General features: G+C 35.1%; 1 protein-coding gene across 1 annotated transcript in view; it reads left to right on the top strand.

Moving 5' to 3' along the window:
* Nucleotides 1-5,641: 5,641 nt before the first annotated feature.
* LOC123874119 (sialin) overlaps nt 5,642-15,691 on the top strand; it is a 60,451-nt gene continuing 50,401 nt past the window's right edge. Inside the window, exons 1-2 of the mRNA XM_045919307.1 lie at nt 5,642-5,857; nt 11,079-11,135. Of these exons, the coding sequence (XP_045775263.1) occupies nt 11,096-11,135 (40 nt within the window). The 5' untranslated portion in view covers nt 5,642-5,857; nt 11,079-11,095. The remainder of the gene's footprint in view (nt 5,858-11,078; nt 11,136-15,691) is intronic.

Below are 15,691 nucleotides of genomic sequence, written 5' to 3'. Positions count from 1 at the left end.
ATCTATTAAAATTTATAAAAAATTTAAATTTTGTTTAAATAGTATAAAAAAATTAATACATAGTTTGTTTTATTAAAATATACTTACTTAACTAAGACATAATACATATAAATAAGCTCCAGTGAAGAAATAATTAAATAACTTGACCGTAACTGGAAGCTTTATATTGAGAGTAGCATTTCCGTTTCCGTCGATTTCATGCCAGTTTTCGTACTTTTATTGATGTCATATCCGGTTTTGTGGCGCCACCTGGCGGGGTCGCGCTCAAAGTTTTCGTAAATTGCTCAGCGCGGCCATGGCTTCATTGGCGTTTTGTTTGCCGTCGAAGCAACTTGCAATCAGTCAACACGAAACGTTGCAAGATATTTTATTTTATTTTATTGTGTGGTACTTTATAAAGTGAATTTGGTGAATAATTCGCAGTAAGTACTTATTTTTAATTTATATTACATTATGTAAAATGTAAAATATAATAATATGTACGTGATCAATATTTTTAACGGTTTGTCCGTTCGGATCACAGTACTTTATATTTATTTGCCAGAAGGTAGTTATTAAAAACTTTTCGTACTTGAGACGATGTAACAATTAGAAACCGATTATTAGAAATGAATTTCAAATATTTGAAATTAATATTATTTAGCTAAAATTTACCTTTTAAGTCTGTTACAATATGCTCATTTTATTTAGAGGGTACATGACGATAGTTATGACCCCGATTGCATTTTGAAATGAATCCTCTCGGATTTATACGAGAAATCTTTTAAGATTATGATATGTCTTTTCTAGTTATTGTTATTGTTAATTCAAATTGTTACATCGAATAGTAATGAAATTACAGGTAACCTTTATAAAAATAAAAATATCACACCTGACGATCATCAGGATGAAATCGAATAACAAAGTTCGTGTTTAGATTTTACTTTCAACAGGTTCTAACCTTTAATTAACCAGGTTCCAGGTTTTTCAGGTTTAGCTAGCGCATCTTGGTTTTTACGTGTACCTACACAGTACATTAAAAAGTCTTTGATAAAACTCAAGGTTCATAGACCTAGAAACAAACAAAGAGGTAAAAAAGTATGATACCTTGCAATTTCTAGCAGATAAAGCTTATGCAGCACATACTGCATAAACAAAAATAAGCCTAGGTTTTCCTAAAAATTGTGCTTTCTTGACTTTATTTTTATTCGTATATAAATTAACTGAAAATCAATATTAACTTAAATAATAATATTAAATTAACTAAAATATTGACTGAAATCAATAATCAGACTTCGTCGGGTCTTTCCACAATTGGTGGGTAGCTACAGCATAGAAGGTATTGCGATGCGCTGCGAAATTATCACGAGCCAGGTGGGTCTTTTGGTTACATCCATATGGGAAAAAACGAGTGGAGTTTGTTAATATTTTTTGGGTCGAAAAGAACACATTTATTCAGTCAAAAAGCAATTATTATTAGTCCGCTGCCTCTCGCGGGGGCAAGGCATTGAAAATGTTACCGTTCCATCGCGTGGAACTATTTTGCATACACTATGGTAAATTATTTTGACGATTCAAAAGCAATTGCAAAAGTGTATTTGAATAAAGATAAGATAAATTTATTTGACCCAGCAATAAATAGAAAACACATTGAACGCGTTCGCCGCTTCACAAGCACAGAAAATTATAATTGTTGCCGTTCCATCGCGTGGAACTACTCGACATGCACATTGCTTTTCTAAAAAATGGGCACCCACCCCTCGTAGGGGCCATGCATTTCAAATGTTACCATTTCAATACATAGAGCTGCCATGACTACCTTTGCCGTGCATTGAGCCTATTCAATGATCAATATTATCCACTCTCGTGGGTTGGATACCAGTATGATCAATATCATTCAACCTTCGCAGGGTTGATCCTAACATGAGCAATATTATAACACCCTCGCGGGGTGGATACCAGTATGCTCAATATCATCCACCCTTGAGCAATCTCATACACCCTCACGGTGTGAATAAGTACCAGTATGATCAATTTCATCCACCCTCGCGGGGTGGATGCCAACATGATCTATATCATACACCCTCGCGGGGTGGAAACGAACATACCGGTAATATCTACAAAGGTCGTCTAAAAAGTTCTTATCGTTCCTCAATCAGGACTGGAGGTCCAAAAAGGTAAGTAAGCCACAGCATGATTATTTGCACCCGAATCCTCCAAGACAAATCAGAGAAACTAAACCGACCTCGTTCCAAGCAGGTTATTTAGTGCACTGTCTTTCGCAATGAAAGAAAATAGAGGCACCAGAGGTTATACAAAGGTTATTTCAATGGTATCGCATACCAACATTTAAAAAGCCACCTATTGTTTTTCCCAAGGAACTGTACGCAATAGTGCGTAAAATGAATGATGAAGCTTGCACCGCACGACAAGCTTCCTTTTCACCTTGTTTCTGGTACCGAACTCCGAAGTGTCATCCCGACCAAGATCACATCTTAGAGTACGAAACAACTATGTATGTTATGGCAGAACATTTCATTTTGATAAGCATGCAAAGTCTGTTTTCATGTAGTGAAACAGTCTTGTGTCAGTGCTTCTTATTGAGGCCATACGGGAAAGTTAGATAGATTAGATGATAACCTACCTGCCGTTCGGACTAACCACGGTGTCTATGGGTGATATTAAGAGAATGGTGAAATATGAGTCCTATTTTACTTAATCAACTTGTCATAGCAAGTTAAGGCAAGTACATGCTAAATGTACAAGAGACTTAATACATGTACATTTTTTACATGCATTAAGTTAATATCTACTACAGTCGATCTTACTGTTTTTGGTATTTAAAATTTGAGAATTGGTTCTTTGACCACGAAAGAGTGAGTCTAACTATTTAGAAATACTATGGAGACCCTAGAAAATGCCTCCAAAGAGGGCTGATGGATGTAAGAACAGTTAGAAACGCTAGTTAACAAACCAATGACCGCTGGATAATCCAAGATCTATCCAATACTGGTAGATCACTATTATCATTCGTTAGACGTCCACGCTGGACATAGGTCTCATAAAGAGACTACCACATGCCACGTAATTACACTGCATGAATCCAGCGGATCCCTGCGACTCGTTAAATGTCGTCTATCCATCAAGTGGCGATCTCCACGCTGCATTCCAAGCTGGCAGATGCGATAAATAAATTATAAGGGCTAAAGGAGAAATATTAGCTACCTCCACTAGTTCATGTTCTAGTAACGGATGCTTTGGATCAGGCTTGGGAGCATTAATAAACAATCTTCATCTATCATGCTCTTTGACATGAAAGGAACAAATGCTTTACTCTTATCAAAATGATAGTCTAAATTACCCTTCAGAAGCTTCAAGAAGGCTCACTTCTTACGCCTTAGTTCAAGTCTCATTCAAAGTAACAACGAGACGTTACTCTCTCATTTACTAAGAAAAAGAGGAATGATGTTCATTCTTTCATTCATTCATTTGTTAATAAAGCATATTTACAAGGTTTAAGGATGTTGTTATCCTTATTGAATAAAATATTCCAGATACTGGAATTATGGCTTGTCAAATACACCATAGCTTACAATATTATATCCGGTATGTATAGTAATCATGTAAATAATTTGTATCTAATGTCATAGCCAACCTCCCAGAGTGGCAATACGAGCTTGCGTGGAAATAATATTTGCAAAGTGGGTAATCCTGGAGGTCGATCTATTCACCTCGGAGAAAGCATTCGAAGTACACAACTATGCACTCTTAGATTTGATGGACCATCAAGTCCTGTTTCACGATGCTGTATCTCATGAAAGTTTCCATTGGCATAGTTGGTTTACGCCATTATTTTCAATTCTTCGTCTTGACTCTTGACCCATCTCAATTGGTCAAAAGGAATATTTTTTGAATAGTTGATTTAGTTTATATAATTTACTCCGATCGAAAGTGTTTGGCGGGCCTCGACCGTTTATATAAAACACAGCCTCATTGACTCGCAATGGGTCTGTCACTGTCTTAAGAAGTCTAGAAATAATGAGTGGTCCTATACATTAGACACATAAAACCTAAGCAGTAAATCACTGCTTAATTTCAAGCGGAAATCTATCTTGAAACTATTGAATAAGCTTGAAAACGTTGATCATCATGGTCTTTAAAGAAAAATATTGATACGAACCTAAAGTATCACAATTAGCACCAGTTTTGGCACATAATATAAATGACATAATTTAGAATTTTCATTCCTCTTACACGAATCTGTAATTGGATCTGTTATTGGATGTATGAAATAAAAGTCAAGTAATGTTTGTTAATGCGCGTGTTTTATATGTGCTATATTAATGAATAAAAGCAAATTCACTCAATTATGTATTCATGTCCAAGCATGTTTTAAAATCGATTTCTTCAGAGAGATTTGAAATCCACCCGTTTGGGGTGCTAATAATAACTTATTACTTAACTAATCATTTGTAATATCTGCGTTTTTATTACTGCTTACTATTCAGATAACTTCATATTGCATCAAAATCGTACCTTAGAACGAATGATGTGTATTTAATAAAATTTGATGATTATAAAATTAAAATCTGACATTTGCCCTAAATTCGGCTCAAAATCTGAAATAGACAACCAATCAGAAATTGCTTGTAATAGGAATAGTCATAACGGGTATCTTTACCCTCTTTTTGGATTTATATGTGTAATTGGTAATTAATTATTGAACGACAGAGTATGATATGCTACAAAATATAATGCTCTATATTTTATAATGGTTAACGGATTAAACGTGCCTCTCGTACAGTAGGTATAGCAGACTGGGTAAAAACCTTTTTGAAAGAAGCAAGCATATCTGCTACTTCTCGTAGCATACACTCAACTCAGGGAAAATCATTTTTATGATGAGATGGCCCATGAAAATTAGCAATCAGCTAATACAATTCAAAATTTTTCTAAATGTAAAGTGATTGAAGGCAATGTACTTAGTCCAGGTGGTATCGCTCAACTAACTATTCTTCAGTTCTATGACTGATAGTTACAATTCTTTTCTTTATTGATTTTGTATTCAAATAAACAAAATTTTGTTTATGAAAAAGAACATAATATCATATAAGTACTCATTATGGTACAAACGTTATCACATTGGCGTAGAATTCTAATATCTATTATGTGGCGTCACCAGGCGAAAACAAACAGGGTCTCAATATAAAGCTTCCAGTTACGGTCAAGTTATTTAATAGTAGCGTTTTACCTGAAAATAAAACGCATATTAAAATACTTACCTCACTGGAAGCTTTCAGTAATTCCTGCCTGGTGATATTGAGCCAATGAAGCCATGGCCGCGCTGAGCAATTTACGAAAACTTTGAGCGCGACCCCGCCAGGTGGCGCCACAAAACCGGATATGACATCAATAAAAGTACGAAAACTGGCATGAAATCGACGGAAACGGAAATGCTACTCTCAATATAAAGCTTCCAGTGAGGTAAGTATTTTAATATGCGTTTTATTTTCAGGTAAAACGCTACTATTTAAAAAAGTTTACTTTTTATTTTATTTTTAAACAAACTGGTGCATGTTACGAATGAAACTTTTTATTTGAAAATGGAACGTATCTGAGAACGTAATCCATTGAAAAGTATTTTGAGCTCAAGCCACTTGAGGGCGTGCCAGTCGGGTTTCTGCGCTTGCCGGTATAAGTAGTGTGTAACTCTCGGCTCGAGTTCACGAAAATTTTAAAAATTATTTTACTTATTAATTAAAATAGTGTAGTTGTAATTTGAATTGCTTTTGTAAAAAGTGTAAGCTAATTTTAGTGTACTGTCTAGTTTTGTTTTGTGGGTTTCATAAGTTAAGTGCTTTAAAATACTAATTTGACGGTGAGTAGGTAACTCCTGGGAGCACTGAATAATTTTGACAATATTTTTACAGATATAAATGTTAAATGCTAATTTTTTTTTATATAAAAGTACTTCATTGTGTTTAATATTAACTGCTTATGTACTTAGAACTCATAAATTATTAACGTAAAACCGGCAAAAAATATTTACTTATGTAGGCAGGTACCTCTTGCATTCTTAAAATCTTGAAAATTCTGTCTCGTTGTTCATAAGTTTATACGAATTCTACAGTAGTTAGTAGGTACTTAGCAGATTAATTTTATTACTTAGATACCCACTTCGAGGAAACAGATGGTTTGCCGTTGGCTTAAGTTTCACGACTGTTAACCCTCCACAAATAATATCGAACTTTGATGCACAAGACTTGGGGTATGAAATATCATTTTCTTAGTTCACATTATTTTGGTTCTGGTTTGCTTTGTGAACTTGTGAAGGGTGCATATGGAAAATATTTACTTACTGTATTTTATGATATTTCAGGCAATCAAAAGAGTTAGGTACTTACTTATTACCTATAAAAATTAAATATAACCTACCTAGCTATACGTTTCCTTCCAAAGTAGAGAAACCGCGGTGCGCGAGTCTTACTTGAATTCCTTCAGGTACCTACCTATAAGTAAGGTAATTATTATTATAGGTAAGGTAGGTTACCTATTTGCTGATTGATATTGCTATTTAGTTAAAAAATAAAATAGTTAAATATTAAGTTAAATAGTTAAAAAATCCATGTACCATAATATGTATAATATTATGCGAAAGTGTGTCTGTCTGTCTGCTACGTTTTTACTGCTCAACCGCCGCGCTGCACCGATTTTAATGAAATTTTCTACAGACGTGGGTTTCATCCCGGGGAAGAACATGTGCTACTTTTAATCCCAGGAAATCAAAGAGTTCCTACGGGATTAAAAAAAACCGAGATCCACGCGGGCGAAGCCGCGGGCATCCGCTAGTTCAAAATAAAAACAACATACACTAAAGTCTACAGTATGCGAAAGTTCGTCTGTCTATTTATCTGTTACCATTTTCACGGCCCATTTTCTTCATTTAAACGTTTTGATAAATAGTAAGTGCGAGTCAGACTCGCGCACCGAGGGTTCTGTAGGTACTTAGATAATTTTTCCGACATTTTGCACGATAAATCAAAAACTATTAGTTATGCATAAAAATAAATAAAAACCTGGGACCCCCTCTGCCTTAAGCCTAGGGCCATGATCAGTCTGTAACGGTAGCCATACACGATCAAGTTTACCGATCAAAGCATGACATCATGCATACTTGATGGCATGTATCGTCAACTTTTTTTTAAATTATGGGCGCTTGACTGCAATCAGACCTGTGGCAAGTGATTATGTAGCCTAAGATAGAGTGCGCTTGCCAAGAAGATGCCTATTCTCTTGACTTGAAGACTGGAAGGGCGTTCTAAATCCTAGCATGTTTGCATGGTATCATGCATACTAGCCTATAAGGGCCATGTAAACGGTCAAACATGTTTGGCTTTTACTTTGACCGTGTATGACTAGCTTAAAGTACCTAGGTAGGAAGGTACCTAACTTATTTTACATTAAAACAATTAAAGATTTACATATACCTTCACCTCTCTATATGTAATACGATTAAAGAAAGTAACTGCACAGTAACAAGTTCCCTCGTAGAATATTCATTGCACTTTAACGACAATCAGGCGCCATTGTGTCCATGGAATACCTACTTAAATACTTACCTAAGTACCTACCATACTCGTAATGTAGCAACTAGTAAATTCCCATATGTACTTATTGCTCGCTTCGGTGTTCAGAGTAGGTAGGTAAGTTCGTAAAAAACAAAAGAAAAAAGCGGCCAAGTGCGAGTCAGACTCGCGCACCGAGGGTTCCGTACTCGGGTATTTTGTCCGACATTTTGTACGATAAATTATAAACTACTTTGCATAGTAATAAAAAATAAAACTGTTTTAGAATGTACAGGTACGTATGTTTCATGTGATACGGAACCCTTGTTGGTATAGTTAGTCATCTTACTTTGAAAATTGAAATATTGTTTTTTTGTGATGTAACCACAAATTCATGGTTTTCGCATTTTTTCCTTTAATTGTGCTATAAGACCTACCTACCTACCAAATTTCATGATTGTAGGTCAACGGGAAGTACCCTATAGGGTTTCTTGACAGACAAGACGGATGGAAAGACAGAAAACGAAGAGATCCTGTAAGGGTTCCTTTTTTCCTTTTGAGGTACGGAACTCTAAAAATAGGGCTACCTACATTTCAATTTACCGTGTACTTAGAATATTTTAGACAATAACCACATAACTAATATGCTAACTAATGAATAAGGAAAACGGGTAATACGATACACCAACATGTAACATGTGGGCACAAAAAATGTCCTTGCTCTTCAATTTGGGCAATCGATCATTGAAACGCCCCTGACGTATTGCTTAGCCTTGAGGCTATTCAAATCACATTCAAATAGACTGCGAATATGTTTTGTTTCGCAGCGTTGACACTAGAATACTAGGTATTAAAGAGTCTCGATATAAACACCATTTTAAATTATCGGTTAAACTAAAAAACCGGCCAAGTGCGAGTCAAACTCGCGCACTGAGGGTTCCGTACTAAGCGCGTGTTTGACGTGTGATAAAAAGATACTGATTTGACTAGTTGTCAAACACCTGATTGTGGCATTTATGTAGTTTGAAGATTTTACCGCGTAAGTTTTAATCTCTACACTAAAATATGATAAACATTAAAATTAATACTAATCATAATTAAGGTTTTCTTAATTTAAGTTACTCTAGAGACGCGCGAGTATTCTATGTCAACGTTTTTACGAAAAAATCGATGTGTACCGTAAAATCGACGTTATCTCCCGGTCATCGGTTGCCATTAACTTATGTAGAAGTTTATTAATTAAGTATTATTAAGGAGACTAGACTAAAGTCATCAAAGTGAGCCATGAAAAAATCGATTAAATAACTCAGTGTCTACAGTAGCGGCAAATATTTGATGTCACGTTCAACGTTAGTGCTACTCTAATAAATTTTAATTACTTTTGTTCGAAATGGAACGCGAAGATGACATGCCCCGTTATTTTATTGGCGCCAAACGTAAAACGAAACGTCTCGCGTACTTAACGGTCCTCAAAAAATGTAATCGCAAACTCACGATTTAAAAAAGAATCATTTTGAATGTTCGTGATTTTAAAAAAACCCGGTCAAGTGCGAACCGGACTGGCACACGAAGGGTTCCTCACCATCGTACAAGAAATCTCTCCTTTCAGCAAAGGTTGCTTGGTAGAGATTGCTCCAAGCAATAAGGCCGCCTTTGCACACAATTGTTTTTTTCTGTTTTCTTCTTTCTGTGTTTTGATCCTTTACATGTGTTTTTGTGTGCAATAAAGTGTTATATCTATCTATCTATCTAAATCTCAAACCAGTAAAAAGTTGCAAGTTAATGACGGACAGCGCCATCTTGATGTAATACCTAATTATAGGTAGTTAACACAGTGCCCAGTAAAACATAATGTGGTTTTAATGGCATTGAATGTAAAAGGAATTAGTCATGTACTTTCTATACAAGCTTAATAAATAATAATAATAAATTATATCGGGAACACAAATCTTTTTTTATTTTTTATTTGTGATAGAATCACAAATTCACGGTTTTCAGATTTATTCCTTTACTTGTGCTACCTGACACGATTCTATGTCAACGAGAAGTACCCTATAGGTTTCTTGACAGACACGACAGACAACGAAGTGATCCTATAAGGGTTCCTTTTTACCCGACTACGGCAAAGTCGAAAGGAAGGGTTATGATTTTTTCCTTTGAGGTACGGAACCCTAGAAGGATCATTTGGACGGCAATCGACCAGAAGGCCGTGAGCTATATTTAATTAAATAATCATCGGCCAGTTATTTTAATTAAGACCAGACTTTTAATGCAAAAACGTTTTTTGGCGATTTATACTGCAGATGTGGTGTGAGACGACAATATTGTTTTAATTCTTTTCTCTGTTGGTACAATTTTTTTTTTTTAATTTTAAAATTGTCTCGTAAAATAACAAAATAACCCTTTTAAATATGAAATTACACAAGTATAATTTAACCAAGGTCTGCTTTCAATCAATCAAAAAATATTTTGAAGATTCACTTATAAAGAAAAAGTTATTTAAAAGTTATTTGTTTAAAAAAAAAGTTTATTTGAAGAATAAATTCCTACTTATTCCATTCTATAAATTTATAGTTCAAATTAAAACTTTGGTTCTAAAACCATATTTGGTTGCAACAATTTTTTTGGACTTTCGAATTACTCGTAGCCATAGCTTGTAGCTTGTTTCAAGAACCATTACAATAATTAAAAAAAAAAACTGACATTGAATCGATGTTCTTGTTAATTATTTAATTTCACGGTTTATTTCACGCGTGAAATATGAATGCCACGCGATTTTCTCATCTGCTGTAAAAAGTATCCAATACCGTCCTGTAAGGTCTAAAACATACGACGCAACTCAAAAGTGATGAAACTGTAACTTGTGTAACCCAAATCTTTTACCTACGTTTATTTCTTTCAAGCAAACTAGAATTTCTGAAAGAGTTTTTATAAACTAGGTTATGCTCGCGAATTTGTCCGCATAGACTCCCTGCTTTAGGGGTTGAATTAAAAAAATATATTTTTGAGCGGATGTCTAGACGTCATAATAACTATATGCAAGCCAAACAACCCGATGTATCTAGTAGTTTGAGCTGTGCGTTGATAGATCAGTCAGTTAGTCCTTTTCCTTTTATTTATTAGTTAATTGCTTAGTTAAAGAATGATTGCGCCGTATCCGTTGCATCACAGTTGCAAACGGGTTTTAAAATTAGGGTCAAAATTTATCATTTTCTCAATATTCATGCGGGATAACTAGTCTCTTATGCTACGTCTGTGACTCTACCATCGGTTTGGAATGCAAATTATACTGAGGAAAGCCGACAAGAAGCCCAGCAATTGCTCTTTTAGTAAATGCAAGTAAAAATATCTGAAAATGTGTTTTGTTAGTTGCGTTGCACCGTCTGTTCTGGCCCTAAAATTCGCAAATATGCGATCTGCTAAATAATTGCCACATTCCAAAGTGTCAATATTATACTTGATATCGAGGTAACTGTGCCATTTTTTTTTGCAATGTGCGAAATACCTACTTAAATATTTTTATTTTATTTGCAGTTCGAGTCATTCCAAATATGGCCAAGACAGAGAAGTCCTTTCCGAGAAACTTTACAGGTGAGTTATAATTGACCTCTAGTTGTTTTTAATTTTTTCGGTTTTAAATACCGGTTTTTTCGTTTAGTTTCCAGTTAGTTGCTTTTTTTTGTTTTTTACTGTTTGCGCTTGGTTTTATTTAATCCGGATACGAAAACTAGTCGGGTTAAGTTTACCTACCTGTACAGTGGGTTTTGATAAATCATGTAACATGACAAAAACCGGCCAGAGGCGAGTCAGACTCGCACACCGAGGGTTCCGTACTCGGGTATTTTTTCCGACATTTTGCACGATAAATCAAAAAGCATTATGAATAAAAATCTGTACAGGTAAATTCCTTTCCTTAGTATAGTTAAGTACTACTAAGTTAAGTACTTAGTATAGTTAAGTATTTTTTTTGAAAATTGAAACACATTTTAATTTTATTTGTGTTGTAACCACAAATTCGCGGTTTCCAGATTTTTACCTTTACTTGTGTTATAAAACCTACCTACCTGCCAAACATGATTCAAGGTCAACGTGAAGTACCCTATAGGTTTCTTGATAGATACGACGGACAGACAGACAGACAGACAACAAAGTTATCCTACAAGGGTTCCGTTTTCCCTTTTGAGGTACGGAACGCTAAAAATTGTCGCCAAGCGCTACCCTATCTTGTACAAATTAAATATTTGCACAGTGGCCTACGCTCGGTCGTGCCCGTCGTGACGTAGGTGGCCGCAAAGTGCTGGCACACGGCCATCTCAAAAATAAACCCGCCTATCTTAATTCTTACGCGTATCTAATCATTTCGCGTTTCCGTTCATAACGCAGGCATTAGAAATTAGGATACGTAAACGTATTGATAAAGCTATTTTTATTTTTATCAAGCTGTCTATTCATTTATAGAGTTATTTTATGTGTGCCTAGGGTTCGGCTTTTGGGCTATTATACCTTTTTTTAGGGTTCTGTATACGACCCTATACAGAAACGGACCCTATTACTAAGCCTTCGGTGTGAGTCCGTCCGTTCGTCTGTCCGTTTGTCTGTCAGAGGGTTGTATCTCGTGAAACGTAATAGGTAGAGGTTCTCATTTCGACCCGATGCGATGTCTAAACGGGTTGGACGTCACAACTCACAAGGTTCTCTTCAAGTCAAAAGTGAGGTATTATCAAAATAATTAAATTGCAATGTTACTAGTCCGATCCTAAAAACGTGTAAAGAGATAAAAATGTAACTAAAAAATCAAATAAACCTTCCTTATTAGATCACATCTAATCCATCGGATTTAATATAGTCCAGCCATAAAAACGTGTTAAGAATTGACAGGTCCTTCTACAACCGGAAGTAAAATAAGCAATCTTATTATCATACCAGTAACCAGCCTTACGAGTTATCGTCCATAGAAACGTTAAACCCACAGAAGTTTAAATAAGATAATAGAAATGGTATCTGTTATTATCTTTAACAGCGCTTTAGCCAAATTTTGCGACTTAGAAGTAATTTATTTGAAAACTATAAATAAAATAACTTTCATGTTTCAATATGTGATTTTCGGGGGATTAACGCCTAGCGTTTTTAAATGTAGATGTTGGTTTTGTCATTCAGCATTAATTGTCTCTAGCACCACATCTCGAAGGCATATCATCTATTCTGGTCAGCCTTTAAGGTCCATGTCTCAGATCCTACGACTGTAGAATCCTACTTTTACTTATTTTGATTTCTGTGGTTAAATCGAATTGGAAGTAATAAAAATGAACGCGTCAGAAACGTCGGGCGTTTGTAGATAGTTGAACGGCCTTGGCATCGTTAAAGAACTCTTTGCCACAACTTTGTGCGTTATTTGTATACAAAACGCTGTACACGTGATGTTATTCTTACACGTTTTTGTGTTTTATTCACCTTTTGATATAAATTGACTGTACTTACCTTAAAAATACAATGTACAAGGTATACATTAATTTTTTGCAATCATAAAAATCTCTAAAAACAGCCAGCTACAATGCACAGTCAGTAAAATGTAGAGTGAGTATCAATATAAGTCTACTTACAAAATAAAAAATAAACTATCGAAATGGATCGTAAATTATCTCAAAGACATATAGTACTAAGAACAGTTATTTAGTCGTACAAATCTTATACAAATCTGTCGAGTCTGTTGACCAATAAACTGATAAATAGACGTTCATTCACACAGATGACAGAGATATGAGAGTAGAGCATTTAATAAAAATCATTATAGAAAACCATTGAAAAGTAGAATAGACTTGGTTTCCAATTACCACATTTACATTTTAAAAAGTTTATCTAATCTGTAAAACTAATATAAATCTGTCAAAAAATTGCTAACTATTAGTGTTCTGTGCTATTAATAAAGTACTTAACAATAAATTAGAATATTATAATAAATAGGCTGATTAGAAATCCATTAGAGAAAATCCTTAGGTACGCAAAACAGCTAACATTTACATTTAAAAAACTTAATCAAATCTTCAAAACAAATCTGTCTGTCAGTTAACTGCTAATAACTATGTCAATAAATGCTTAATTAGAGCATTTTAAGAAGTAGGTATTAAGTAGACTGATTAGAAATGCAAAACAAACGCTGATTCTAAATTAACATAAGTAATTACAATTTACTATTCTAAACTAAAAGTTGAAACAGATTTGTCGATGAAATCTTTACTTGTCAATAAATTGATAACATGTAAATTTATTAGAGCTTAAATCATACGTGGTAAAAAATCTCAGGCGTGAACTGCAAAAACATGTGTGCTCAATTATAAAATGACTTAGCAAAGTGACAGGTGTCAAGTTCAGTGCGCACGAGTGTAATTTGGGACATGCAAACAAAATACTTTTACAAGTTCGAAACAAAAAAAAAACTGACACGATTTTTGAATCATTTTAAGCAGACAGGTGTCTGCGTTTTCTTTCAGTGCTTACTAAACGAATATAATGCGGATTATTATGGAGACCAGCCTACTTTCTTAGGGCGGTTACGCACTCATCCGATCCAAATCCGTGAAGATACGTTTCGAAATAGTCAATTAACTAAATAACTATATGAAATAAGTGCTTTACCTTTGGCCTTTTTGGTTTTTTAATTAGATTTTACTAACTTAGAGAAGTCCTTAGATTAAAATTTATAGAGCACCCTTTGACTTTGCTTAGATTTAAGTTTCAGTTAAAACGAGACAGATGTATGCCAGCGGTATAACGCTGACTCGTTTTAACAATGTCTTAAGTTTGAGCAAAGTGCACTCTATGGATCTCAGCCTTAATTCCTGGGTCCCGCCCAAAGTTAAATAATTTAAAATCAATTTACAATCTTCGCTAAGAAAGTGCCTGCTTCTTCCCACAAACCTTTCTCAAGTGTCCCATAATTTCATCAACTCAGACATGCTTACAGCTTTGTCATAAAACACTATCTTGTAGCGTAGGTAGTTACCAGCACCGGCCGCCCACCGAATCATTTACAAACGTCGCGATGGCATATTTCACGACTTGGCTTGGTCCCAGTCGGGGTTCATAGCGAGAGAAAGGTGTGGTAATGGTCACTTTTTGCTTTTGGTGTAAAACTGGTTTAGCCGATGGAGTCTAATTTGTTACCTATCAGGTCTAGCCTAGTGGTTAAGATTCGTGTATGTAATTTTTCGGAGTTATGTGCGTTTTAAGCATCGATTTCAAGCAATTAAATATCACTTGCTTTGCGATGAAGAGAAACATCGAGGAAACCTTCATGTCTGAGAGTTGTCCATTGTTAAAGTTTAATATATATCTTTCTCAATTTAAAACTTTTAAAATCTTCAAAATTGGAGCTGTTTCTGAGAATTTCCGAAGATTGGCTGTTTTACGGCTTCATTGACTCCACTATTAGTCGAACATAAATAAAAGTCGTAGCTCCAAACTAAATAATTGCTAACCTATGATTAAATCATGTACAGACTACCGTTAAGCACTCAGTAATTGCTTGCACGAGGAAAGTGCATGCTAATGAAACAGTAAACTGCTCGCTCTGTGAGATACTAAAGTTATCCTACATCATAATCACTAGCCAATACCCATTATTATAAATGCGAAAGTGTTTGTGGGTTGGTTTGTCCTTCGATCACGCTGCAACTGGTTGACCTGATTTTTAGAGTTTCGTTCCCGAAGATGCCAATGGCACCCCAACCCCATTACTAAGCTTTCGCTGTGCGTGGACTCCCATTACTAAGCCTCCGCTCCGCTTCCGTCCGTTCGTTTGTCGTCTGTCTGTCTGTCAGTGGTCTGTAACTCGTAAATCATAAAAGGTAAAGAGACGAAATTTCCACAGACTGTGTATTTCTATTGCCGCTAAAACAGCAAATAATAACAATTTCAAAATGGCTACCATGAAAATTAAAAAGTGTTATTGTTTATACGGTGGTACGGAACCCTTCGTGTGTGATTGCGACTCTCACTTGACTGATTTTTTTACACTTATTTTTATCTCGGAAAAAGACCCCACGAGATTTTTGACAATCTAAACTCTAAATCCACGCGGACGAAGTTGCGGGCATTAGGTAGTAAAAACTTTTATAATTATTCATGGGGATAAAAACTTTAGTACGTGA

The sequence above is a fragment of the Maniola jurtina genome, chromosome 17, assembly GCF_905333055.1.
Source record: "Maniola jurtina chromosome 17, ilManJurt1.1, whole genome shotgun sequence".
Classification (NCBI taxonomy): Eukaryota; Metazoa; Arthropoda; class Insecta; order Lepidoptera; family Nymphalidae; genus Maniola; species Maniola jurtina.
This window is presented reverse-complemented; position numbering and strand designations above follow the sequence as displayed.